The sequence below is a fragment of the Egretta garzetta genome, unplaced genomic scaffold, assembly GCF_000687185.1.
Source record: "Egretta garzetta isolate BGI_Z169 unplaced genomic scaffold, ASM68718v1 scaffold241, whole genome shotgun sequence".
Classification (NCBI taxonomy): Eukaryota; Metazoa; Chordata; class Aves; order Pelecaniformes; family Ardeidae; genus Egretta; species Egretta garzetta.
The window spans coordinates 270,554-297,612 of record NW_009258675.1 but is presented as its reverse complement, the minus strand read 5'-3'; the positions used below and the strand labels follow the sequence as shown (position 1 = coordinate 297,612).

Genomic DNA, 27,059 nt, shown 5'->3' with positions numbered 1-27,059 from the left:
TTAAGAGAGCTAGCAGGACTGCTACGGGTACATCATTTATTGCATGGTAATACCACCCACCTCTTAAGCCTTAATATTGTCTGATAATGCAGATCAGTACTTTGGCCAACATCTAGTCATCATCTAGGGCCGTGGGACCGTGGAGAGAACATAGCAGGTGAGGAAAGACAAACTTGAGTGATGACATTCATGATGATGCAGAGACAAATTTATTTGGAGGAATTTCACCTCTCTTGAGTGAGGAAATGCATTAGCTATTAGTCATCAGCATTTCTAACTGGGAAGGAAGGGGAAGGGAGTGTGACTTCACTGCCTTTACTGCTGTAAAATTATCATTAGAGCAGAACCAGGTCCAGCTATCTATTCATCCAAGAACTGTTGCTGCTCATAAATATACTCCTTTAAAAAAAAAACACCCCAGATGTCTAGATATAAGGTGAAAAGGTAGCTTTTTTAAATTTTTAAATGCAGGGCTTATTATCCAAGCTTGTGATGCATCACTTAAAATATAGGACACCAGATAGTAATAAAGATTAAAAGTGACAAAGACAGCTGTTTAATGATGTGATATTATTATTTATGTAAGGCTCAAAGAATCACACACTTCATAAAGACAGAAAGAAACACAGGCTCTGCCCTAAGGAGCTCAGAGGCTAACCAAACAACAAAACAATGACGGATGGTATCCAACAAGCACATGAAGGAGGCATTATGCTGTTGAGTCTCTGCTTATCTTCAAGCTCAATACAAGCAGAGGATGAGAGATGGGGTTAACTTTAAAGGAGGAGCACGGAGTAATAGGATTAAGCAGGATAGACCAAGTGTCAAAGTAGGAATATGCATGAGAGGAGGCAAAGAAAAGAGAGTGGGTGATGGAAAGGGAAAGGCAAGTGAGTCATGAAACTTGGCGAGACCGGTGGATAAGGAAGTGAGTAGCTGAAGCTTTGGAGGGAATGACATAGTCATCCCCTAGCACAGAGATAGGCAAGAGTTAGGGTGTTTCTCTTTAGCAAAACAAGAGAAAAGCCCAGTCTGGAGTTAGCTGTTGCAGCAGCAAAATCATATATTTCAGCAACCCACTGCTGATGAGACCACAAGTTTAAGACAAGAACAGAGAAACATAGCTGTGGTTGAGATATGAGATGATCTCAGACGCATGTTAACGAGAAAGGACAGAAACAGTGATACTGCACAGAACTAGAGAAAAGGACTTCGTAACGGATGATGAGAATTGTTTATTTTGTGTGCAATATGGTCACTTCATAGCCTTAGTGGTTCATCACTTCTGACGTTGACATGTCTGAACAGTAAAATAATAAATTGAAGCAAAACTACAGACATGGGAAGAGGCCACTAGTAAAGAAACGTAACCTAAGGGCAACAGTCTTCTGCAAGTGGTTGTAAATACACATTTTAGTCTGAAACTACAGACAGGTAGCCTCTTGCAGTGATCTGTAATAGAAAAGAGTGTATATCACAGCCTAGGTGCCTGAAGTGCTCAAATGTGTCATCTAGTACAGCCCTATTTCCATATCATTTAAGACTACATTTTTATTCTTCATTAATACATAGCTACATAGGAGTTTGTTAGAACAGGTCAGAATCCAAACGCTGTGTCTATTCACACATATGCACAAAAAGAAAGACTGGAAGTTTTCAAAACTGACTGTAAAACCTAATTTTCCTTGGAATTTTGAGTATTCCATTGTAGGAAAAGAAATATGAAAAACAAAAGGCTAGAGAAAATGACTGGTTAATAACTGTAACAAATGTGTACCTTTAAAACCAGATTTTACTAGCCTTTTAATAAACCATGCACACAAAAGGCTTGCTTTTTAAAACTAAACCCAAGAAGTAGCATTTTATGTAGCTTTGCACACATATTAGCAATCTGATTATCCATTTGTTTCTCTACACTTTTCAGTCATTCACAACAAGACCACCACACATAAAATTCACTTAAGGAAGTCAATAATCGATGACTTTTTTTTTCTCTAATCCGAGTTTGGAATTTGTGCAATACAAAAAGTGCCATGCCAACAGGACAGGTGTCTCCAGCAAATATGCACATAGCATGTGAGCCAAGGCTTGAGTTTCAAAAACTAGGTATGCATTTCCACTTTTAAAACACTGCAGCTGATTGTCTATTACTTCTGTAGAGAAGCCCTGAGTACGAGTGCAATAACCACTGTGTGTTTAAACGAGGTACATAATTACACGGGTATAGATTTGAGAAAGCAACTTCATGACTAAGTTCTTGAAAGTCATATTTTAAAGGCAATTCTTTGACTGCGAACATGGTTTTGGTGTGCTGCATACTCATTTAAATACGTACTATGTAATGCCAGGCTATTTTCAGCTTCCAAGGGTAAGTTTGTGGCTTTAGTTATCTGACAGCAACGTGTAACTGGAACAGTCATTTAAGTATGATGCCTTGTTGTCAAAATCGTATTATTAATTCCTGTGGATAAATACCACAGCAATTACATCCACGATCTATCAGATCTTTGATAAGGCAAGCACATGACTGAATAATTTTTATATAGTAACTGACTTGCTTGTTTTTCTTCTCCACTTCTGTAACAGACAGTAATTAATTCATCTCAAGCAAGCCTGTCCATCTGTTAGATGCTGAAACACATTTAGGGCCATTCAGAGAGGTAAGTAGGTGATTTTATTAGGTCTGGAAACATTTCAAACTTTCTTGCATATATTTTTCCTCTCATTTGAGCTGAAATAAAATTCAGATGCAGCTCAACCAAATGCATGAAATAACTGCTCTGCAGGCTGTTACTGCAGCAAAGACTTTTCAGATTATGTTAAAAACAGTAAAAGGAAAAAAGCACAAAGCCAGCCAGCTATGACAACGGATGAGAAAGACAACATATACATGTGACACTGGGATGAAGCAGCAGGATCCTTGTCCTGGAAAAGGGAAGTGATGGTGTCTCCTCCTCTTACAACCAGCCTGCCTGACACAAGGCAATACGGCAACAGAAAAGATGTACAGAAATTCAAAGAACTGAGAAAATCAGCAACAAAACAGGTTTTCTGAAGGAAACGATGATGTCTAAGGGGAAAACATCTGAGACACATAACACCAGGAATGAAGTGGTATTATATGGAATGCTTGACATGGAAAGGCATGAACGAAGTGTTCCATTTTCATAGCTCAAATCTTCCTACTTTTTTTAAAGCAATGGAAGGCGAGGAGTATTAAACCACATCTCAAGCCAACATACCTAATCCAATAATGCCCAAGGTCTCCCCTCTGATCCTGGCAGCTCCAGAAGCCACTTCCCGAATCTGTTCAACGCTTTGTACTCTCGTGCCTTCTCGCAAAGCCTGGTGAAGCCAGGTGGTTCGCCTGTACAGGTTCAGAATGTGGCACATGGTAGAATCTGCTGTTTCTTCTACCGAGGCAGCTGGCACATTACACACTGCAATCCCTGCAAAGAAAGGGGGAAAAGACATCAGTTGCCAAACATTTCTTACTTTTTTCCCATTTAATAGTAATTCAGGATTATGATGTTTAAATTTACAAATATTTCAATACCTGTTTTGCACAAATACTAAGTTTCTGATTGTAATGGCAGACAGAATCCTTGGCATAATAGTTCATAAATATGTGCAAACACATTTTTTCTGATTTTTTTATTACCATTTCTTGTGTCTGCAAACTAAGGCAAACAGTAAATGGACCACAGAAACCACAAAAGGGAAGTACTGAAGGTGTCAAATAGTTTAGAACACAAGTCTTGGCAAGCGTTTTACATGCACACTGAGCTAGGTGTTTTGAATGGCAAAGAGAAATCTGCCCTGCTCTCAACAGTGCAGTTAATGATCATTGTTTAGATTTAATTGCATGAGTTAGCTTTCCACCACTGAGCAGATACCCTCCTATGCAAGTTGTAAAAAAGATAAAATAATTTGTAATGACAGCAACTGTTACCAAGTCCTTACAGGACGACTATTAGTATTTCAAATTAATGTATGGGTAATCATGACACGGAGGGGACAATGTGTTTTCTGTTGCACGTGGGTTTGTAGAATTATGACAGAGAGAATGCAAGTCCTTTCCTGGTCCCTCAAATTAAAGAGACAGCCCATCTAGTTGTCAATAGGGAAATACAAAATCTGCTTCTGCATGGCATGTAAAGATAATGTAAAATTAAGTCCATCCTCCCAATAGCTGAAAAGTTACTGTCTGAAAAGGGCATGACATCGAGCAGCTAAAAGGCCATTACAGATTTCCACAGACAGTTGTGGAAGGTGGATAGATTCAAGACTCACAATATTCCTTTTTTACGTCAAAAAAACAGTTCAGGCAACAAGTGATTGTAATTGCATGCATTGCATGCATCCTGTTCTGCTTTTTACCTTCCAGTACTCAATACACAGCAGTTAAGCAAAATATTTTTAAAACTTTGTGTCCTTTTTGACTTGTCTCTCTTCATTCTTTCTATTTACTACATGTTCTCTCCCTATTATCAGCTCCCACAAATGTTTGTGTCTCAGTTCTGCTGACTGAGATCACAAACAGTATACAGTGTAATTTCACGGTGGAGAAGAAAAGTGTTTTGTATACTAAAAAACACCCTAATACTGTTTTTACTGTCTAGCTGTTTGGGTTTTTACATAAATAAATATTCGATGAGTCCTCAGCTAACACCAGTATATCTTACGAAGCAAGGAAGAAAAAACATTCTCTTCAATAATAGTAATAACAATAATCTGACAAATAATAAGCTCATACCGTATTTATCTATGTTTTACAAATGCCTTCATTCTGCTGCCCAGCATTTTTCTACAGCTTTCTTTAGATCAGTAAAAACCAACATAAGGAACCTGCAGAATTATTTTTTTCTCTGCTGTATAGTGTCTGCTGAGTCACTGCTCTTAGACTTACACGAAGATAAAACAGTATCACTTGCTGGAATATTAATCTTGGCATCCTACTAACATCAATGGTAGTATGAAACTCATCATTTTTTAAAAATTGGGAAAAAAAGCGCGGGGGGGGGAGTACAAGACTCAAAAATAACATCCCTTTAAGTGCATCATATTAAGCAGCTGCATTTGTTTATACAAAAAGTCTCTTTCATGGAGCAAAAATGCAGATTTTAGATGGCAAAACAAATTTAATAAGCATGCCTCCTGATAGCTGGCATCAACAAAATAATGCTTTAATAGGAGCCTGAAGAGTCATATTGCATATTTGGTGAGAGAAATAAGGAATTGAACTCACCTTATACCTTCTTCCCTAATAGGTTTCCTTAGGAAATTTTGGGGAGAAGAGTCAGACAATTTCTCTCCTAAATTGTAGGAATTTTTTTTTCCCTATTTTCCCTCAACTTAAAAACCAGTCAATTTGAGAAAGGCAGAGATATGGTGAACACAAAAGGCAGCAACAGAGAGGCAAGGATATGAAGAAAAGAGACATTTCACACAGGAAAATATAGTGCACTCTCATCTCATTTCCATTGCTTCTACGCTCCCTTCCCCTCCCTTTTCCCCCGCTGCTTTAAGTGATCTCGTGCATAGGTTCAACAGGAGTCAACGGGCATCACCTTGATGCCCACCTTACTTGCATCCAGCTACACTCATAACTCATAGATATTTTCTAATCAACAATTAATAAACTGGAGAAAAAGTAGACCACATTTTATACAAGAAACTTATGTTTTCATACATTTTAAGAGTAAAAGCGCTAACATGAAAATAATACTTAATAGGAAAAGCTGGTAACAACCCCATGAGCCAGCTCTATGAAAAATAACTCCAAAAGTTACTACAGAAGTTCAGGAATATGTCAGACTTTACGGTCTAACTCTACGCTGTATTTCAAGAGAGAATCAAAGCTTTTTACAGAGAGCAATTAACTCTCATATTACCTCCTTAAGATGCATATTATTTGTACTAGTTCAACAAATGGAAAGTGATTTGTCCCAGCAGTGGTGAGTTATTATTGAATTCCAACCATTTCACCCTAACTATTAAAATCAGAGATTTTACACAGTAAGCCTTCCAGCGTTTATTGACTTCCGACAGAGTGGACAATTGTATTTCGTAAATACTAGAATACACCAACAGGATGGATCCTAACTGTATAACTCAGTCTAATCACAACATAGGAACTGAATGATGAGGAATGTGGCCATCTAGCATTTCACACGAATGAGAATTTCCCAAATCTGTTGTACTCCGTCTTGAAGAACTATGTGCATGCATTTACATTACATGCTTGGGTTACAATCCAGCATGGAGACTTGAAGAAACAGCCAACAAACCTGCAAAGATTTTTCTTTAACACGGATTCTCTCTGCACAAATCAGACCCCTGACTGGTCAGGGCCTTTGATCTGTAACTAGGTTTTTGGTTTTGACCCAGGATTTTACCCGAGGCCAATCTCTACATACGTACGTGTTTGCTGGGGCTCACCACACATGCGCCTAACTGTGGCACTAGTTACAATATGCAGGAAGGCAGCCTCGCGTGCTTTCAGACCTGATCTTTTCTTTACAGAAACTTGCAAAGAAGTTGTTAGTCTCTGCCTGCTGTGCCAAGTACGCTGCCATTAGAAACAGGTGATTATCTTACTATCATTGACTGATGAACAGACCATATTACAGCTCCTCACTATTTAAGTGAGGTTGTTACTAAGACTAAGCACTGTCAGGTTGAAGTAAGTGTTTCCAAAATCTTCCCAGAGCTTAATGGGAAACATGCTTGGTCACCTCAATCTTAGAAAAGAAACACAGAAAACGTAGGCATTTATTCCGGGCGGTAGTTGACCTATAAATTATAGGTAAGAAATGGTTTATGCTAAAGTAAGAAAAGTACAAATCAGACCGTGGCTTTTTCACAGTGAAACACTAAGCGCCATCTCTTCATAGTTCCAGTATCTGAATTTATTCTGAAGCAGCAACAACTGATTCTCCTATAAAATCGGTATTTCTGGTTTATGGAGTGGTTTAGTACTAAATCTCACGCATCATAAATAAGTCTCAGACAGTTGATAATGATCTCATTTTTTATTCAAACAGAAGCAGTACGCCATGCTGATGGAATTATAGTTTGTGATTGGATTACAGCAGTAATAGTTAAAATATACAATTTGGGTAAAAAAGAGAGATGAAAAATTATGGCCTTACTCCTTGGGTTTATATTGAACAGGCGGATTGTCATCCTGCCACAAAGCTGTTAATATTATCACTTAATTAACTAATGCTAGTATCTCCGTAATGGTTTTTAAACACTTTGATGAGAAAATTATACAGCTTACATACTATGTTAGTATAAATTACACAGAAAACATTAATGCAAAGACTTAGATGCTATCAGATTTCTGGAGGCAAGTATAAGATGTAAAATAATGTCTTGAATAGTCATACCTAAATCTCCAGCAGATTTGATGTCAATATTATCAAAACCACTGCCAATTCGGACAATTATTCGAAGTGCTTTAAATTTCTCCAGGTCTTCTCGTGTTAAAGTGATAGTGTGATACATCAGTGCACCCACTGCTTCATTTAGTACCTATAAATAAAACAGAAGAAAAAATACTTATTTTTTTTTCTTTCATAGGACCTCAGCTTAATCACATATACACATTTTCAGGTATAAAAAGACTGTAAAGGCATTAAATCCAGGTCTTTTGTTTTAAAGGTTATTTCTCCAAGTATCTTCCAGCCTCTTGTTAGTCTTTTTCATCCGATGTATCCATTCTAGCATGATGAGATTAGCTTTAGAAGAACTGAGTGACCTGTATTTGTGTTCTTACTAAGAGCAAAAACTCTTCTCATTTCACAGGAGATGCTCTGCAATATTGGAGCCTGAGTACACGCATCACCGGACTACATCTGCACATGCAGATGAAACACAACATGGGAGCAAGCACTCACTTTAAACAGTAAGTATTTTTATGCTTAGGCAGCTGACATCAGTTTTGAATGGAGTCACAGAGCAAAATCTCTTCACCATACACACAGTGGTACAGGCATTCACTGCGCTATTAAACCACTTGATACCTGAATAGAAAACATTCAGTAATCATCACAAACCCCTTAGACAACAGAGACTGCAATCTGTCAATTCATACATAAGAACAGAGAGTTTGTCCCTTAGTTCATTGATACTGCAACTGTCTAAGCTCTCACTGATGGAAAACTGGATGCCACAGAAAGTGCCACAACTGAGATGCCAAACTAGATGTTATCCAGAAAAAATAGCGCCGCTAAGAAATAAGAAATTGTACCAAAGCAAAAATGTTGCAAAAGGGGGGGTGCAGGGGGGGAAGTGAGACAGCAAGCCCAAAAAGCAAAAAAAAAATTGGCAGGATCTGAAAGGTCTGAGTATCTTTCAAATTATATTAGAGTGCATCCAACCTACCCAAGAAAAGTGAAGAGGAAGGGGTGTAGAGAAGGGGAAGAGAGCCTAGCACACCATGCCCGGCAGTTTTGAATTCTGCTACCGAACAAGCAGTGACACTGCATCCCACGCAGCTGATACAAGTTTATTGTTCAGAAAGCAGAAAATATTTTCCTCTTTATATGCAAATTGGATGATTTCACATCTTCAAAACACTGTTCTGTGTTCCTGCCTTCAGTGCGCTACCTAATATCCTAATCGTTCTACAAGATTCAAAGCATGCACAAATCATTTCAGCATCTAAGCTAGCTGGGATGACTTCAAGAGGTTCCTTTGGCACACGTCACAGAGAAGTTCTGCAGAGATTCTACATTTCTTACTCAATACGCTTTTGGGTCTGGTGCATGTACAGATTCTGTCATCTGAGTTATTTCTGCTCATATGAGCATTTTCTAGGGTACTGCAAGATCAATGACAATAATCAACATCAACATAAATCGTTTAAAGAAAACTACCGCAGCAAAACAGTCTCGCACACAGAGGATTACAACTGTTGGAACCCAAGATCTGCAGCTGTAGTTTTAAAAATCAAAATACAACAATAAAAATTTTGAAAGAAAATAAAAACAGGCTCCATAAAAATGAAAGAAAGCTGCTTCCTACTGAATACGTCACAACATGATTTATGCTATTTCAACATGTGTTTCTGGATTGGTACCCCCAGTTCTAAGTCAGATAACGAGCAGAATCCTTTGAGCAGAATTTAGATTTACTCGTAAGGGTAAGAACTGCAAAAAAATTAGAAATTACACATCCTTAAAGAATGCAACAACCTAATTCAAAGACCAGCTGTAGGCTCTGATCTTATAAACGATTATTCACAGACAAAACTCCTTGATTTTAATGGTACAAACAAGTCCTTTGGAGATTACATCTAGCAGTCACTGATCACAAAGACTGCACTCATCAGAAGGTGTTTCCCTGAACTGTTACAAAGGGTTAAAAGAAAACAAAACAGTTTATTGGTTTTGCTTCTACATCGTAATTACAGCTGGCATAGACGAAGTCAAAGCCCATGCCTGGGGCAGTCTACATAAGAAACAGTCCCTCTTATAACCTGAGCGCCTACCTAAAATGCCCTTAGGTTTTTTTTGTCCCCATTAATTCCTAAAAGAAAACTGTTTCAAAATCTCACAGCTCTAACGATATGGAAATTTCTTCTAATTTCCAGCCTCAATTTATTCACAGCCCAGCTTGTAGCCATTTGTTCTGGCACCAGAGTTGGCCATTTGCTTAAACTGTACTTTCTCTCCTTGGTGTTTATTATCCAAATGTATTTACAGACAACAGCCATACCCCCATCTCAGCTCTCGTTTGGGTAGACTTCACAAGCTTAGTCCTCCTAGCCTCGTCTAGGATGATGCCCTTCTACCCCCTTGATCCAGTCTAACACTTCTCCACTGCACTTAAAGAAGTCTAAGCTCAACTCTTCTGTAGGTGATCACAACTGTACCCAGTGTGCTACCTGAGTCTCCCTCCCCCATTATACCAACACTACCACTTTCAGCAGCAGTACGTGTGCTGGAAATCTCTCCTAATGAAGTCTCACGTGATGGGTGACATTTCTGCATGGCCATCATCACGCTGCCAGCTGATCCTCTAACCAACACGTAAATCCGAATCCTTCTCCCTGAAGCTCGTGTTCCTGTCACGCTCCCAGGTTTAGAGTAGGACATCTTTCTCCAAGTCACAGCACTTGTTACTTCCAGCTTCAAGGTCCTCAAGTTCTCTCCAATTAGCCATGTCCTCCGTTCTGTGTTTTATCGCATGCATTTCCTTCTGCCCCTCCAAGGTTGCTCCAGATGGCTGTGATGCAGGAGCAAACACCCTCCTTATAGCCCCACCTAAGGCTCATACAGCGGCCAGACCCTCCTCTCCCAGACTGGAAAAGGCCAAGGGCGCATGCATTTGTGTGGGTGCAGACCAAGAGCTCTCACTACTTTAAGGACTGCATTAAATAGGGACTAGAGGACAAGTGAAGTGGCTTAGACATCTGTGTTTTAAAAATCACAGTGTTTCATTGGGGAAGCAGCTTTTCACTTCATAATCATGAATATTTTATTACAGGCAAGATTGTAATTTGGACTTTAAGAGCACCGGTCTGGACCCATTACACTACATTTTTTGGCCTATCGAGGTTATGGCTTGGCACTAGGACAAGATGGAAAAGTACTGGGAAGCTTGGGATGTGTTCAATAAAAGGAAAAAATATTTCTCAGCCATGGCTTAATCCTGACACTAGCCATTTCCAGAGGCAGTTATTTACCCATTATATGGAATATGGAACAAACAGATGCAAATGACAAATCTTCAAGAATTTCTTTTTAGCGTTTGAGCCTCTCCCGGGATTATGGACCAGTTAGCAAGGAAACCCATTGCCAAAGATGTAATATTCTGCAACAGTACATTATTTCACATTAATTTGATAATTATGTTACTGCTTTTTGCAACTCGCCATGTGAATGAAGTATGCTCCAAAGGCAGAAAATAAGAGCAAAAAATCTGAAGTTAGATAGATTCAACATAAATGAATGATAATAATGCCACTTGCAGATTAAAAAAATTAATAGCGAAAGTTTCTGTATTTTGGAATTATTTGTACAAATTATATTCCCAGTCACTGCATATACTAAATGCACACAAGAAAGTTTGACAAGCTTGTCAATGAGCAAAAATCAAAACATACTCAGATTTAGTTCATCATATGAAACTGAAATCCAGCATAAATGTGAACAGTTCTGGAAAATTAAGTAATCTTGAGAAAAAATAACTGCGCATAGGAGGAATTTACTGATTACTTACAGAAGCACACCCAGTGGTGGATGCATGAGAGAAACAGGGAATACATGTGATTTTTTCATCATTTTCCATAATGAACTTGACTGATACAACATTCACTGAATTCTAATACAATTTTATTACAGAGATACCAACTCATGTCAATTTGAGTGAGATAACAAACTTAACAAGCAAGCTAGAAATTTCAGATCAGCCCAAGTATGTGGCAGTCAAGGAATACCCTTTCATGATCTCTTGTGATGAAAGTCAATGGGCAAAATTTGATAGAGGACAAGCAGAGTTACCCAGGTACCTTCCACAGCCAGTCCTGCTTTCATCAGACACTTCTGCTTTTTGGGAAGACAGGATCTGAGATAGAAGTTGAAGCACAGGACATAAGTTGGCTTCCTTCTGTTACCAAATAATTATGTAGCCCATCTGCATGATTTTTCTATGCCTTCAGACTTACTTCCAGGTGAATCTACAGCACACTGCTTTTTGAAAGCCTTTTTCATACCCTCTTCAATGAGCTCACAGGTCTCCAAGGCTCTTAGAGAACAGATGACACTGAGTCGCTGTAGACATTTCTATTTCAAAGAATTTAACAAATCTCAAGTACTGAATACTGAAAGTTGAAAACCTTTTTAAACATCTTCTTATCTATTTTTCCACCTTATTTCAGCACCAGGCTATTTTGGCCATCATGCCAAACATTGCAGTCACCGCTGTGGCACACGGGCCTCATTATTTGGGGAAGAACTCTGAGCATCTTGTTTATTTTTACAGAAAAGTGTAAACACATCATAACATGCTAAAAATAGAACAGCAAGGCCTCTTCTTCTTTGATCATCTGAAGATACACTGCTAGATTTTACTACAAGAGTGATCTCGGAGGCTTGTGGATCAAATCTAAAATACAGAAACATAACACAGTATGTAAAATGCCAAACTACTTCAATGCAGAGACAGAACATATTTATATATTACATATTGAGTATGGCAATACATCACCATTTTTTAAAAAGTCTTCTAGCAAATCATCACTAGAAAGTGCTATGTTTCATCTGGTTCTAGAAACTACAGGGTATTGCATTTCTTGGACTTGAAGTATGATGTGTCATCTCCAGAGAAATATGTTCCAGTGTCACCAACAGACTTGAGATATTTTGCACATTTGGATGGGAAAAAAAATGTACTTTACCTAAACTGAGTAGGCCTTGGATTATTTGACTTGCAAAAACCAGCCACACGTCAAATTTGTAATCAATAGTCTGCCACACAGGGGAAGACTGCAGTAGACTCGTAGCTGCTCTCAAAGCCTGACTACAACATCAAAGGGTCCATGTGAACCTAATGCCATTCGAACTAAAATCAAACTAAAAAGAAAAGCCAGTGGGCTCAAACACTATTTAGAAGATCTTCAAAACACTGCTAGTTTGTGCTGCTTTTTTCAAGTTTCTGTTTCTCTTTACAAGACTATTGGCTTGATGTTAGATTCCTGTGACCCACAGTGCTGTCAGTAACCTACCCATTTCCATGATTTGCACTTTATTCAGCCAGGATACTGTAGACCCTAAATATTAATATTTAAGTTCATACTGTACATAAACACAAATAAGTATAAATATTTTATACAAATGTAAACAAAACTTACTTGCAGGCTCCTGCAAACATGCTCTCTAAAAATCTATATATCCACACACTGCATAAACTACATATATAGATACTGTATTTCTACTCTTTTTAAAATATACTATTGAAAAAGGTATATATATACATTCAAATACACACACAACTATATAAATAACCTGCATAGCCTATAGGAAACGTCCTTTTAAAAACTATATCGAAGCCAGTCTTTCAAACCCAGGATTTACTGACAATTATATATAGTTTAATAACAGAAGTCAATTGGAGAATATAAGACTCTCAGACCACTTTTACTAAATCAAAGGTTTCAGTGAAAAAAATCTTTAAAGGATTTTTGTGTGTTAACTTGTACGTTCTATTAATAAGACTGAACTGTGTTGCACTTCAAGTCTATCAGACGCTATGATGGAGTGAACATATATACCAGAGGATTGTTATGTCATGAAAATCACTGATGACAACGCGTCAACCCATGCAACTCTGTCTCAGAAAACCTGTTAATAATCACCAGCAATTTTCAAGCCCCAATGATCCTTAGTAAAACCCGGTACTGGGAAATGAAAGACGCAGCTAGTTGATAACCAACTACATTAGACTCTAACCTGCCTGTAAGAGTGATATACGCTGCTTCCCGGGCACAGCAGCACTTCCCCTCTGCTTTTCACAGAGTATTAGTTCAGAGGAGACGCTGGCAGCCTGCCCCTTCCTGTAATGCTGCACTTGACCTGTAACATTGCTACCGGCAAATCTGACCGATGTGGGCAGAAGGGTCACTGAATACAAACACCGATTTCGTATACAGCCTTACTGTGATAGCTGTATCTTAACTACTTTGTTGTATAATGAGGTGTAACTGAAGTTTTTAGGGTTTCCTTTTGTTAGTTTTTTCAAAGTCTTTCATAAGGAATCTGATCCAAGCCTCATTCGAATATTTTCAGTATATTTGAGGGGTTCTGCATCAGCTCTAGGGTGACAACTTCTTCCCAACATACGTTACTGTTTAGAACAAGGCATCTTGCTTTCAAGCTATATTCTTCGAGAAATTAATTTTGATGGAAAACTAAAATGCTGCAACTGCATCATGAATAAAAACAGCATTGATGATACAAATGCAAGATTGTGGCTTTACTGCTCAACAAAGAATAATCTGAAAAATTATCTTACTTAACCACTGATAGAACAGGAACAAATAAAAGACTCAGCTGAACAACAGCGCCATTCTTGATTTGTTTTGAAACTGATACAAACATCTGATGCATTATGAAAGCTCTTCAGCTCTTCTTTGAAACAATCTGAGATAAAACTGTAATGACTGGGAATAGTTCTACATTTAATTCCTATGTAAAAGTGCAATTGAAAAATTTCAAGTCCTACACTGCTGAATAGGAAGTTCAGCTTTAAATTTTTTTTAACTTAAACTAAAAATACGGAAATGTAGTATCTCTATGAAGATGATTTTGGTTTGTGCTTTTATAACACGAGTCAAGGGATCTGATGCATTCCAACTTAACTAAATCCCTTGTAAGGCTGGAACACAGGTTTACCAGACAATTTTCCCCACTTCCAACAGAGTATCCTATTCTCTTTGTTGTTCTGGTGAACCGAGTATCTGCAAGCAGCAGTAAATCCAGTCAAAAAAAATCACACCCATTTTTTTCTTCCAGCTGATTTGAGACAAGATGTAGGAAACCACATAATTACAAAGAGAATGAGAAAACATACACAGCTTCAAACAACCTCTCAACTATTTTCCAGCCTATACATTTTGCTTTAAAGATCATTTCTAATCAGCTGTGCTTCCTGTCTTTTTCATTTGGGTTTGCAAGGATCACTTTTATTTTCTCTCTGCTTTGTCAAGATGTCTGTTACCAGACCCTGCATACTATCTTTACATTTAGCCCTCTGGAGATACACAGCACACTCCATGTTACAGAACATATAGCAGAAGTCAGGAAGCCCAAAGAGTAAAGAATTTGCACTCCAAAAATCTTAGGCAACACAAAGACCTGAAGGGCGCGCTTGAGTCTGTGATGCCTTCAAAGGTACAGAAGTAGAAAGAAGGAGAAATCAGAAGTGCTGGGTAGGCTGCCAAAGAGCCAGGAAAAGCCGTAAACCGTGAATGGCACTGAAGGGAAGAGGTATTGAGGGGAAAAAAGAGGGGGAGAGATAACAGAGCATGAGACAGTGAAAAAAGCAAGTTGACCTGGAATGAGGATGGAATCAAGACACCATGTAGGTTTGGGAGCAGTCAAATGGCTACTGAAAAGACTGATTTACACATGATTAATTGTAAAATAAAAACCAATTTGAACACAGCAAGTAACTTTTATTGACAGTAATGCAATCTCTATTAAGAAAGAAATTTAACCACCAAAATCTTAAAATATTTTTTGCCCTAAATGGCAGAAGTTTCCTGATAGTTTGGCAAACATAATGCTCAACTTCACACAGCCATATGCAACGTCTACAATAAAACAGAACTTAGGAGTCAAAGCTTAAACATATATATTGCAGCCTTTCAGGTTGGCTTGAAAACAAACCATTTTCTAGGGTGTGGGGTGGGAAAAATCATTAAAACCTTACATACAAGTAATTTCTGGAGAAGTGTAGTAAGTGTCCCCTAACTACAAAGTTACTTCAAAACTTTGGGTCACTGTCAGCAAATGTCAGCATTCACTTAAGCACTGGCAGCCTGATTTTCAAAAGGAAGGAAACCTATCTTTGCCATCCAACTTGCCTTCCAAAGCAGCGGCACGGGGAATGAATGCTTTGACCCGAGATGAAACAGAGTTCTAATACCAGTTATTATTTACTTGTGACCTTAAACAAGTTACTTATTTTCCATACTTTAATTTCCTCATCCATTAAAAAAAAAAAAAAAAAAAAAAAAAAAAAAAAGAGAATGACAAATGAACTCTTTGACATAAGGAAATTGCTACAGAACTGCAACTCAGGCATTACCCAATGAGGAGAAAACTTTAATTAGCATACATAGTAAGGTATAAAAGTATTTGCTAACATCCTGCTTTTGACCCTGGATACAAATGGCATTCAAATCCTCATTTTTTCTTCTCCTTTCTGTAGGTATTAAAAGTCTCTCAGCCTCCTTGTTTCCCTACGAAAACACATTTAGATTGTGCTTTGCTGGTATCTGCCTCAAACTACTACAAATTCCCCTTTTCCATTCTATTTCCTTTGATGCGTAGGCATCTTAAAACCCAGTATTTTAAACCACCGTCCTGCCCCTGAAACCTTCTCATGACCAGCAGAAATCCCTTCTCTGGACTCCAAAACGTTTACTGTTCTAACACTAACTCCTCACACCCCTGTGATCAAGGATCCCACAAGCTGAATCTATACCCGCTCTTACTTTCCTAGCCATCCCTTTGCAGCCTTTTACTCCTTGCCTCATCACCAGATTCCCAGTTCGCACCTTTTTTAACATTACACTCACCTAGAGCCACCCATCTATGTGTATCAGACAACGTCAATCACGTCTTTCAAAGCCCACCCGAAATTTCCCACTCTTTGGCCTGCCTCCTGCCACTTCAGACTCTCTCAATGTACCCATACCTGCTACCCCATGCGATTCAGGATCTCTTCTTAAAGACAGGAAATAGATGAAAGAAAAAACTAAATTTCACCTTCTGCTTTCAGCACTCTCTTCTCAACACTAAACCTTTTCCTGATTTTCAGTCACCTCTTCTTTCACAACGGGGGACAGCCTTTTGCAAATTAACATCCGTTATCAAAATCTGCATTTTAATTTAACAGGACAACATCATTTCGTATGGCCAGAAACGTGCATTCATAAACACATGAACATTTTAGATACCTCTTTAAATATTCAACTTCTAATTTTAACACTTTTCCTGAAAACAATTTTATATTTAGTAAAGCACCGTTCCCAAACAAGGTGTTATACAGTTGGTACTAAAATACAGATATTTCTGTATTGCAAAGATGTGTGGAAAACAGCCATTTTTCCCTGCAGATGAACTGTGGAAGTAAAAAGCAAACACTTTTCACATGGAAGCCAACAGTGCTCAACACTTCGCAAAACCGATCTCAAGCTATGTTACAGTAATACAGTATGATAATGAATTAAGATTTGTGATTTTTGTTCCAGAAGTTTACTACCTAGCAGAACAGTGGTACTTTGCAAACCCAAATATTTTAGGATTACATTACCCTTCGGACTAGTTAAAATTTGCATTATGGTAATGTACTGGTTGATAGTGAAAATACCTTTTCCAGATACCTTACTGAGCTCCCCGAGAATTAATTATTTTGGTATAATAAAAAGCAGTGGATGCAAGCTTTAGTATATCCCCTAAGTGCAAACACTCTTGTGAAGACCAGCAACATATTATCTGTATTACACACACACATTCACTTTCAGTTTCAAGATCTGAAACATTCATTTACTGCATCCCACTGGTGACAGAGAATACTGAGTGTTTTAAGGCAAGGCACTCGTGTCACACGGGAATTCCCCAGTCCCTACACATCAGAAGTAAACAATGCTGATTTCAGTTAAGCAAAGCAGAGGGCTATCCAGGTGGTCCAGTTGCCATTACAGTGTTTGCCTGAAAACTGCTATTATCTACTAAAAAAGTGAAACAGCATTTATATTACTTATTCTCCTTGTGTTATTTAGTCCTTGTAAATGAAACTCAGCTATTTCATGTATTATACTTCTGACAATGTTGTGAGTTAGGAAAATGGTAAGATAAAAACTTTTAAACATGGCATAAAAAGCATTAAATGACATTTTAATTATTGATATATAAAAAAAGAGAAATGAGGGAAAAAAGCTTGTGTTGAATATTTCTCTAAATGAAAAAATAAAGTATCATACTTGGATTGTTATTGTCTTTGACCCTTACAAATTAAAGTTTTGGGGTTTTTTGGTTTTGTTTTTTTGTTTTTAAAAACACTATGCATTTCTATGCATTTCCAATTACCAGTGAAGACAGAAGTTTTCACTTCTTTGCATTTGTTCTCTAGTTAGTTATTTTCAGGTTCTCAGTCACTGCCACAATATTGAGCAGTCTTGGTACGCACAGCAAAAACACCGAGTCTTTTTCAAGAGGTGCTCAAGAGAAGGTCGAAATTTGTGTTCTGTTTTGGTAAAACCTTACTGTTTCGAAACTGAATGTCACAACAAAATGGAAGTTTAACTTCTGAGTGTATGCTATCCCACTGCCCACTGTAAAGGGGGTCTTCTATATGACAGTATAAATATATTAAAAAAAAAAAAAAAAAAAAAGAGGCATGAGATCAGAACTGTAGTATTATCAACTCTGAATGTAGCTTATAGTTCAAGAATGACCTAATAAGAACAGCTTTGACTATCCTGTGAGAAACAACTAATGAACTGAAAAAAAGAGTGGTTTGAATGCAGATTATTTCCTAGTAGGAACAATTTTTTTTTTTCCATTTTCCTATTCACATTAGAATTTTATTGTGTCTAAAACATGGCTGAACAAAACAAGGCAGCGACGTTAAGCCAGTATTGCTGCAGCAGAAAACTACCTTAAATGTCATCCTTGACTATTGTTCTGACAACAGCTTATTCCTGTGTGGGGAGGGGGGCAGAAGGGTAAGGCAAGAAATCTGGAAGTCTGCAGAAATATCTACCAAGGAACTACACAGGGGGCTTCAGGAGAGAGGAGTCATTGCTTGTGTTTGGCTGAACCATGAGAACCAGCAGTTCTCGTTTGCTGTGTTGATACAGCATACAATTCTTCAGTCTTTATTGTTTAAAAAAAGAAAAAAAAAACACCAGAAAAAACCCACTACCACCTACAAATTTGGAAGTGTTAACAATGAAAACCTTTTTGTTTTCCAGAATAAAAATATTTTTCTGAAGAAATAACAAGTAGAATAGTTGGTTGATGGCTTCTCACCAGGAAGATGCTGACATGAAATGGACTACAGAAAATGAGATTTATTCACCTGATAACAGAAGGGAAGTTGGCATTCATATTATTTTCAAGTAGCTGGCTTTGTAAGAAAAAGTCATCAAAGAAAAGATTAAATCTTTCATCATATACAGAGACTTAAAAATGTTCAACAATGCTATGTATTACAAGAACATGAAAAGTAAATAAACAAACCAGTTATGAATTCAAAACAGTGAAAAGCTTCTGAAAACCTGTCACAAACCCAAAGGGCTGCTATAATTACTGTAGGACAAGTCTAACAAGGTTGTAGAGGAACAAGAATACTGGTGCAATTCAGTTCAGCTGACAACTCCTTAACACCTGAATCACATTCAGCAGTGTACAGTACCATGTGCACAAAATATAGACACTTGCCTAACAAGCCTTTAAATTAATACTTGGATCTGCACTTGTCTATCATGGATCTTGTCTATCTGGAGAAGAAGAAAAACTCCCTTGGAAGGCAGCCCGATGGCGTTTTTTACCTCCATAGAAGCTGTAAAGCCTGTTGTCATCCTTTATTGGGTGAAGGAATATTTGGCATTTGAAGGCTTACTCTGCTAGCCAACAATTTCACCAAATTTAATTCTACCTCCACAGAAATATGGACTTGAAAAGGTTCTATTGCTGTCTAGAGAGTGGCAAGGGTTTGGGGTAGACATGAAGCTTTCATGCTGAAAAAAAAGTCTCTGAAGAGAGAATGTAGGTGCATGGGCCAGCTGGCTGCCTTGGCTATCATCACAACAAATGCGTATCCCTCTAAGGAAATGAGAAAACCTTTGACAACTTTAAGAACCATTAGTTGTTTTACAGCTCCCAAACCACCAGGAAGGGTGCGAACTTCTGGAATAACATACAGTTAGATTAAAAATTCATTTTCTACATGAATTTTGGGTTAGCATTTGTTTTTAAATTCTTCTGCAGTGTCAATTCTCAGTGCACAAGGCCTCCTAACCTGATTTGCACAATTCCTTGGCTAAACAGAGAAGTTTGAAAGCTCCTCATGTGGTCAATCCAATAGTGAAATTTGGTTTTCCAGCTGAAGGATGAGCAGCAGTGTTTCCAAGAAGCATTTCAAATATCAGGTAACAATATAGTTTTCCCCCGGGTAACTCTCTCCATGAACCTAATTCAGTACGTAAGCACGCGGACAACAACCAGCCAAAGATACACTGCACAAAAGCATACTTCAACACAGACATTTTCGTCTTTATCACCATTATTCATCACTTACTGGAAACAACCAGTAACTCACTCATTAAGGTAATCAACCATTAACTAAAATGCAATAGCTAAACACATTGTCATAGCTAACACAACATCACATCTGTTCATAACCATGAAAACATTTGCATTTTCTAAAACATTTTAATTATACCTCTGAATATTACCTTTTCGTGAATTTCTTGTGTAGACTGTGCATCACAAAATGCCACTGTGGCTACGTCCTTCAGAATAGGCATTTCTACTGTACAATCCCTGCCATCCAGCAACGCTACCAAAGGGCGCGGGTGCATGGGCCCATTCATGATCGGAGGTCGAATGCCTATGAAGAAACAGAGAAGACTTATTATTCAAGCCATGCAAATGTAATAAAAAGAATTAGGTTATAGTCTGTTTATTCTGATGGCAGAAAAAGATTTCAAGGACTGAAGCTAGTAAAACAGACCAGCAGACCTAAGAAAAAAAATGCCACAGAGGCTCAGGAGGCCGAACAATGGAAGATGGATAAAACCACTAAGGGAATAGTGTATTTGTCTTTTAAAGGGACATCCTTACTGTACTATTAAGAAATGTCTATACAGTCTTATCCAAGGTTTCTCTTTTGATTGGATTCCACATCTTAGTGAGCTCTGCAAAGAGTGAGAAATATCTTGTCCAGGCTTGTAAGAGCATAGCTTATGGAATATCATAAGCAACTTAGTGAGGATTTGAGTATTCAATTTACATATATGATGATGATCTGCTGAGACCAAAATTTAACTGAAAAAAGCCTACAGCAGCAAAATTTTTAATTTACTGAAGATCCAGTGTCCAAGTGTACAGGCTAATTACTGCTCTATGTAGGTCTGCTTAGACTTAAAGTTTTACAAAACAATTCTGTATAGCTTAGCCAAACAAACACGCCATACTTGAATCCACCATTGAAAACCCTTACAAAATATGAACAAAATGCCCCTCCCTAAATCAACATCACACTTGGAAAACTGTACAGTGACAAAGAAATACACGTTAAACATCTGGTGGAAGGAAAATCAGTTGAAAGTGCTGACAATTTATGTCCTCTTTATGGAGTCTTAAAATGAAAAGTAATCCTTATAACAAGATACTTAGAGAGCATCTTTTTAACAGTATAGATGCTACAAATATACAGACATACTCAAGGGAATAATATTAAACCATTACATTGACACAAAAGTAGTTAAGCGTGGGTGGGAAAAAAGGGACTTCCTGAAGAGATAAGGAAAAGTAAAAACAAGACTAAAGTATGTGATTTTTTTTTCCTCTTTTAAAATAAGTAGTTTTAAACACTGCAAAGTGAAGCAGGATAGCTATTTCTTGTATGCAAATTTCAACATATTTTTGTTGCAGTGTGAATTTAAAAACATTGCTTATTGCTTGACAATACAAGTTAGTCCAACATTAACGCAGGAGACTGAGGCTCCCCAGCTACCTTCTACAAAAATCCCCGCATCTTATGTCCCAGCTTGTGCCAAAAAGCAAGCCCTGAAAGACTGTCATCTGCATTTTAAGTGGATGGAAAATTAGTAGAATCCCAGCTGTACCTGGTGAAGAAAAACAGCTGCTGGGAAGACAGATTTTCACAAGTCAACCCAGAAGCAGCATATTGCTTCCCCACTGGGACCAAGCTCAGGTCTGGGGCTGAAGGAGTACAGCGAAGGAGACTGGTACCCTCATAGTCTCAACTGCCCAGCCTGCACCCGTAAATTTTATGTCCACCCGTAACCACGTCAGGATGACAGACCAGCCCTACTACAATCTCGCATGTGAGTTCTTCACCTATTCAGACAGGTTTTATACTTGAAGACGACTGAACAAGGGTCACTGAAACTTTTCCTGTATGCACACAGTTCCAGCTAGCACCCTACCTGCAAAACTTCTAGAAATTGCAGCTAGCTTTAAATTTGCTGTAACTACACAACCCTTTCAATTGCTTATTCAGCATCAAGCAGCAAAAGGATCTTTCAGGCTCAAGGCAGGAGGACAGCAAATCCCAACCAATCCTTCTGCATTTGGTCACTAAAGTACATCTGGTTCCCAGCATCCCCCAACAATTGATTACACCAGTGGCCTGCAACTGCAGTACTGTCACCGTAGCAGACACAAATTCAGATGTGAGAACTATTCAAAGTACAACACCCATTAAAATTATTCTCTGTTGTAAATCCATCAATTCCTAACCTCTACTGCAACAGACATGCTTAGAAGTAACAAACACGTTCTTTCAGTGTTTAATATCCAGCCTCCAAAATTAACTGGGAGCCTTTTTAATATCTTTTTTTTAAAAATTTTCCATCTTGCTAACTTACTATTGTTACCTGTTTCAACCAGAAATGGCCACATAACCTTCATACAGCCATTTTCAGTAAATAAACCACACACTAATAATGCGGTACAGGACACAAACACTACAATGTAAATGTTACATAGTTATCCAGACAGTAATTACTATCCTTTAATGGGAACTTAATTATAGAACTTCACATTAAATTTACTTAGAAACACCCTAAAATAAAGCATTTTATAGACCTGTTCGTGTTTCTTTCAAGATAGTGTATGTAATAGCATTACCAAAATGCAATTATGTTTTGAAACAAATGTAAAAATGACATTGCAAGTCCTATTCATATTAGATATAATAACTGTGCTCATTTTACAACTGAAGTGTTACGGTTGTTGTCTTAATTGTCACTCCAGCAAAGCCAGGATTTCAATGACAAGTTTGAATCCTAGCTAAAATAAAATTAAAAAAAAGAAAACAGAACTTTGATACTAAAGTTGCTGAAGACAAACGAGGAAAATTATTGGCACAGATGATTCCCCTAGAGCTACAACTAAAGCACCTCTGTCAACAGAAGAGCGCATGGAGTCCAAACAGATAACAGAGGATGAGATTAAAAACTGTCACTTTTAAGAATCACTTTTCTGACTAGAGCTATCTATCTCAGAAAATCATGCAATACAGTATCACAAAAACCAGCCCTTTAAAATAATGATTCCTCTGAAATACATGAAGGTGCAGTCTGGTTTTCCCCTCATGCCAGTGTATCTATCGATTTCAACCAAGTTATTCTGTCTAAGTGGCATGCCAGAACAAGCTCCAAATCATAGAAACCGAAGTCAGAAAACAACTAGAAGGATAAAACTTCCCCGAGAGAATCCCAGACTTGGTTAAGAGTCCCCAGAACTCAAATACTTACAGTGACCTTGACCACAAAAACCCTACCAACCTTTGCTTGCCAAAATCTTTTCTGAACTTCAGCATAGACTTCCTGTTGCACAATCCTTCTGCCTAAATACCGTATCACTGAATCGCAGACAATAACTCAACACTTAAGTAAACTTACAGTAACTTAATTGCAGTGGCAGTCACTATTTAAAGTTTACATTTGGAAAGACACAGTTTCACTATGAATCAGAACCCTTTGAACAAAAAACTACTTCTTTCCACCATTTAGATACGTTCTGCCTGTTTCTTATCTAGAAATGTCATACTGCGCCATGTGTTTGGCTTTGCAGCAGACCCTTGGAGTGGCAGGATAAAGCAATGTGTATTTAAAAGCAGTGTTTTCCATGCCTGCATTAACAGTAAATCATGCAAGTCTGTGCCAGAGAGAAATAACTGCAAACTGGTCTAAAGTGACATTCTACACCGCAAATGTGAAACTAATTTAAAAAAAAAAAAAAAAGTCACTTAGCTGGCTTATATAAGTAAATGGTATAGCATTTCACATAACACAGATAATAAAACTTATACCATCCACCCCCACATCCTAGAACCTTTGTTATGGGAAAACAATCTCAGTTTATCCTAACTTGAGACTTTCAGGAACCCCTACCAACCTGACATTTCTTAATCTGAGCTTGATTTCCAGGGTCATGAATTCGATTTCTCAATGCTTTACAATCTTCAGTATTCTGAGGCAAAATAGCAGCCTGTCATTCCATCCTCATTTCCATGTCTTTAATTTCTCTTGCAGCCTCCTGTAATCTTGAACCAAAGCTTTTAAACTTCTTATCCACTGCAACCTCTGTAGCCTGGATGGTGTTCAAATTTTTACTAAAAATTAAACACAAACAATACATTAAAACAACATTAAGGGTCTGACTTGTGCTCACAGAAGCCAGGAAACTCAAAGTTAAAGCTTCTCACTGCATCTGTACCCTTCCCCCTTTCGCTCCTGGCTTTCCACCACACCTGCTGTGCTGCCACCGGCCATTAACATACCGGGGGAACCAGCGGACTGTTAAGACACACACACGGCACCTTGTGCAGGACAGCAGGTGTATTGTCAACAGACGTACCTGGAACAGTCGGCACCACTCATGCGGCAAACGTTTTGCCTAGGTGAGCAGGGACCCGAGGATTAGCGTGTGATCTCCAGTAGTACCACCCGCGCTGGAGAGCCAAGCGCTCCAGCGAGTGCTGGAGATAGAGTGAGAAGCCTTAACTCTGAACTTGCTGCTTTTGTTGGTTGTAAGTCAGGCCCTTAAGGTTATCTAAATGTATTTAAGGGGGAAAAAAAAAGTTTCCCCGTGAGAGCTCTAATCCAGCTATTAGTTTGAGGGGTTTCTGTCCTGCCCCAATATGGAAACAATCTGATGGTGAAGCTCTTGCCCCAATAACAGCTGCTGGAATTTTTCTAAAATAATACCAGGTGTAAGGTGCACATACAGACAGACAGAGCAGTTGTCTGTAGCAGCTATTTGCCATGCAGCTAACAGAAGAGCGCCTTTTCAGAGCTGCAATTTGGAGTAGCTGCTCTTGGGGGGGGTTTTTAAAACCTTATTCTAGTCCAGCTTTTACGGAAAAATCTTGGAAATGCAAAAATCAGCTTTCAGCTGCAGAACCCGACGGGAGGCCAGCCCCACGCACAAGCACTCGAGTGATTGTGGCTCTCGCGAACCAGAGGATTAATGAACTTATCACCCAGCCTCGTAACCAAAACCAGAGAGGACAGCTCATGAATTATTACCTCCATACCTCTGGCAGCATGGGGACTTACAAATTATCAGACCAACCTTAGCATGAGATTTTTTTTTTTTTAAACTTGAAAGAAAGAAAAAAAAAAAACCAAACCAAAAAAACCCAGAGCTACCTAAGTGGCCTAGTTTCCTCCCCCCTCCCAAATCCTACCTGCGCCTCCCATCCCTCCTGAAGCGAAGGTACCTTCGTGTGCCGCACTCCAAGGGGGAGAGCTGAAGCCAAAGCCATTGCACATACTCACAACTGGAGGGTAAGAAAGCTCTCCCTGACATACTCTGGGCTGCTATAATTCAGTTCAAACCTTTCGTAAAACAAACTTTTACGCTTGTTACGAACTGACATGAGCTGATTGCACTGCACTAATAACGCTCAGAATGCTCAAAGCAGGCTGCCACCATTTCCTTACATTACAAAACATACCAAAACAAACACGGTAAGCTATTAACGATGATTAACAACATCAGTGTCACATTTTTCTGCCACTGATGAATACAACTTTAGGATCAGGAATGTCTCAAGGCATACACGTTAAAAGTAAAGGACATTGTCAGGTTCGTAGGCCCAAAATTTGACCTACCTTTCATTTTCTTAAATCTGTTTGCAAAGTCCATGTAATTCTTTAAATGTGTTTTTCTTTTTTCAAAACAAATGCTTCAATTCTTTTTTCTGAAAAATACATCAATGCCAAAAAGCACAACACTTATCAGTAACCCTATAACGACAAACCAATATGCACATGAAATGGAGGACAGCAGCCTGGCAAAGGAGAGTTTTCATTTTCACGTTTCTGGGGATTCTTACAAGTGCAAAGATTAAGTAAGTAGGAAAACTCCCTTGACAACGTCCTTTTAAAAGAATTTGTCCTACAAAACTTCCTTTACGCACTGTAAAACACCAAAGTGATTTAAGTTTTTAACAAAATACAAACTACTAAAAAACCTAATCAATATTTATAAAAACAAGACCTGAAAACGACAGGTTGGCCATTCAGCTAATTTACAATCTTGCACATGTAACATGAGATTCATCCCCTGTGGCATTTACCTTTATTTTATATTCTTACCTAGGCTATAAATTTGGCCAGAGCTGTCACTTATTTACCATAAGCCCTCAAAAAAATTCTCGTTTTTTTAAAAATAAATGCTAATATTAATTCAAGTAAAGATCGAGTTGTCAAAACAAACAAAAAAATATCCCACTCGTAACATGAACACAGAAGCTGTTACGAATTAGGTTTGCCAATATGCACTATTAAAATTCCTAGAAACACCATACTTCAAAAACATATTTTAAGGTTCCTGACGCATCGTAGATTTTTAAATTTCAGACTTTATTTTGGTAGTCTCGTTGTCTTGTGTACCATGACCTCAAGTGATGTTTCAATTCACGGTAGAGCAAAACTCTAAAAGCAGTCAAGTAGAAATAAACTTTACCATACAATGCAGGTAGATGGACCGGTAAGATGGATGCAAGAAAAACAACAACAACAACAACAACAGAGTGCTTACCAGCCTTTAGTATTTTGATATTCAGCATATCTAGATGCTGAATACGCAACACAAAAATCTCCTGATTGCACCAGAATCAGAGCCAACATATTTTGTCACCACCTTCAGTAAGAGCAGGATGCAGTTTCCCATGATTTGGGGGGTGGGACTGGGGCAGGGGGACTAGAGAGGCAGAGGGGAGAATATTTTCAAATAAAAATAACCAACAGGGGTACATACAAAAAGGTGACAGCTACCCTCAGAAGCCTAAATTACTTAGCAGATTAAATTCAATTTTGTTCTTTTCTTTCCTTATTTAATGTTTCTAACTACGCTTCCTAGGATTTTTAGGAACCTGCTGCAAGTTAAATTAATAGGAACAATCCCAAAGTGATTTTCAAAGGATTAAGATCTGGACTTCATGATACACATACAAGAGAAAACTAAGCATAAGCTTCACTTTACAGCCCATGTGCAGTCTCTATTGAAGCCTACAGGGCTCACAGGTTATTGCTAAGCTCACTGCAACTTTATTGG

The 27,059-nt window shown here is 38.2% G+C and overlaps 1 protein-coding gene across 7 annotated transcripts in view; it reads right to left on the bottom strand.

The window, feature by feature from the left end:
* The window catches only part of CTBP1 (C-terminal binding protein 1), a 256,527-nt gene that overhangs the window by 19,795 nt on the left and 209,673 nt on the right, over positions 1-27,059 (bottom strand). For 4 of the 7 annotated variants that reach the window (XM_009648865.2, XM_035888637.1, XM_035888639.1 and 1 more), the window contains 3 exons: positions 20,198-20,352; positions 7,395-7,539; positions 3,243-3,449 (listed from right to left, as the gene is read on the bottom strand). In XM_009648865.2, the coding sequence (XP_009647160.1) occupies positions 3,243-3,449; positions 7,395-7,539; positions 20,198-20,352 (507 nt within the window). Of the gene's footprint in view, positions 1-3,242; positions 3,450-7,394; positions 7,540-20,197; positions 20,353-23,891; positions 24,109-24,353; positions 24,374-25,612; positions 25,698-27,059 lie in introns of those variants that run through there. The other 3 variants (XM_035888641.1, XM_035888642.1, XM_035888638.1) reach the window with 3 other exon arrangements.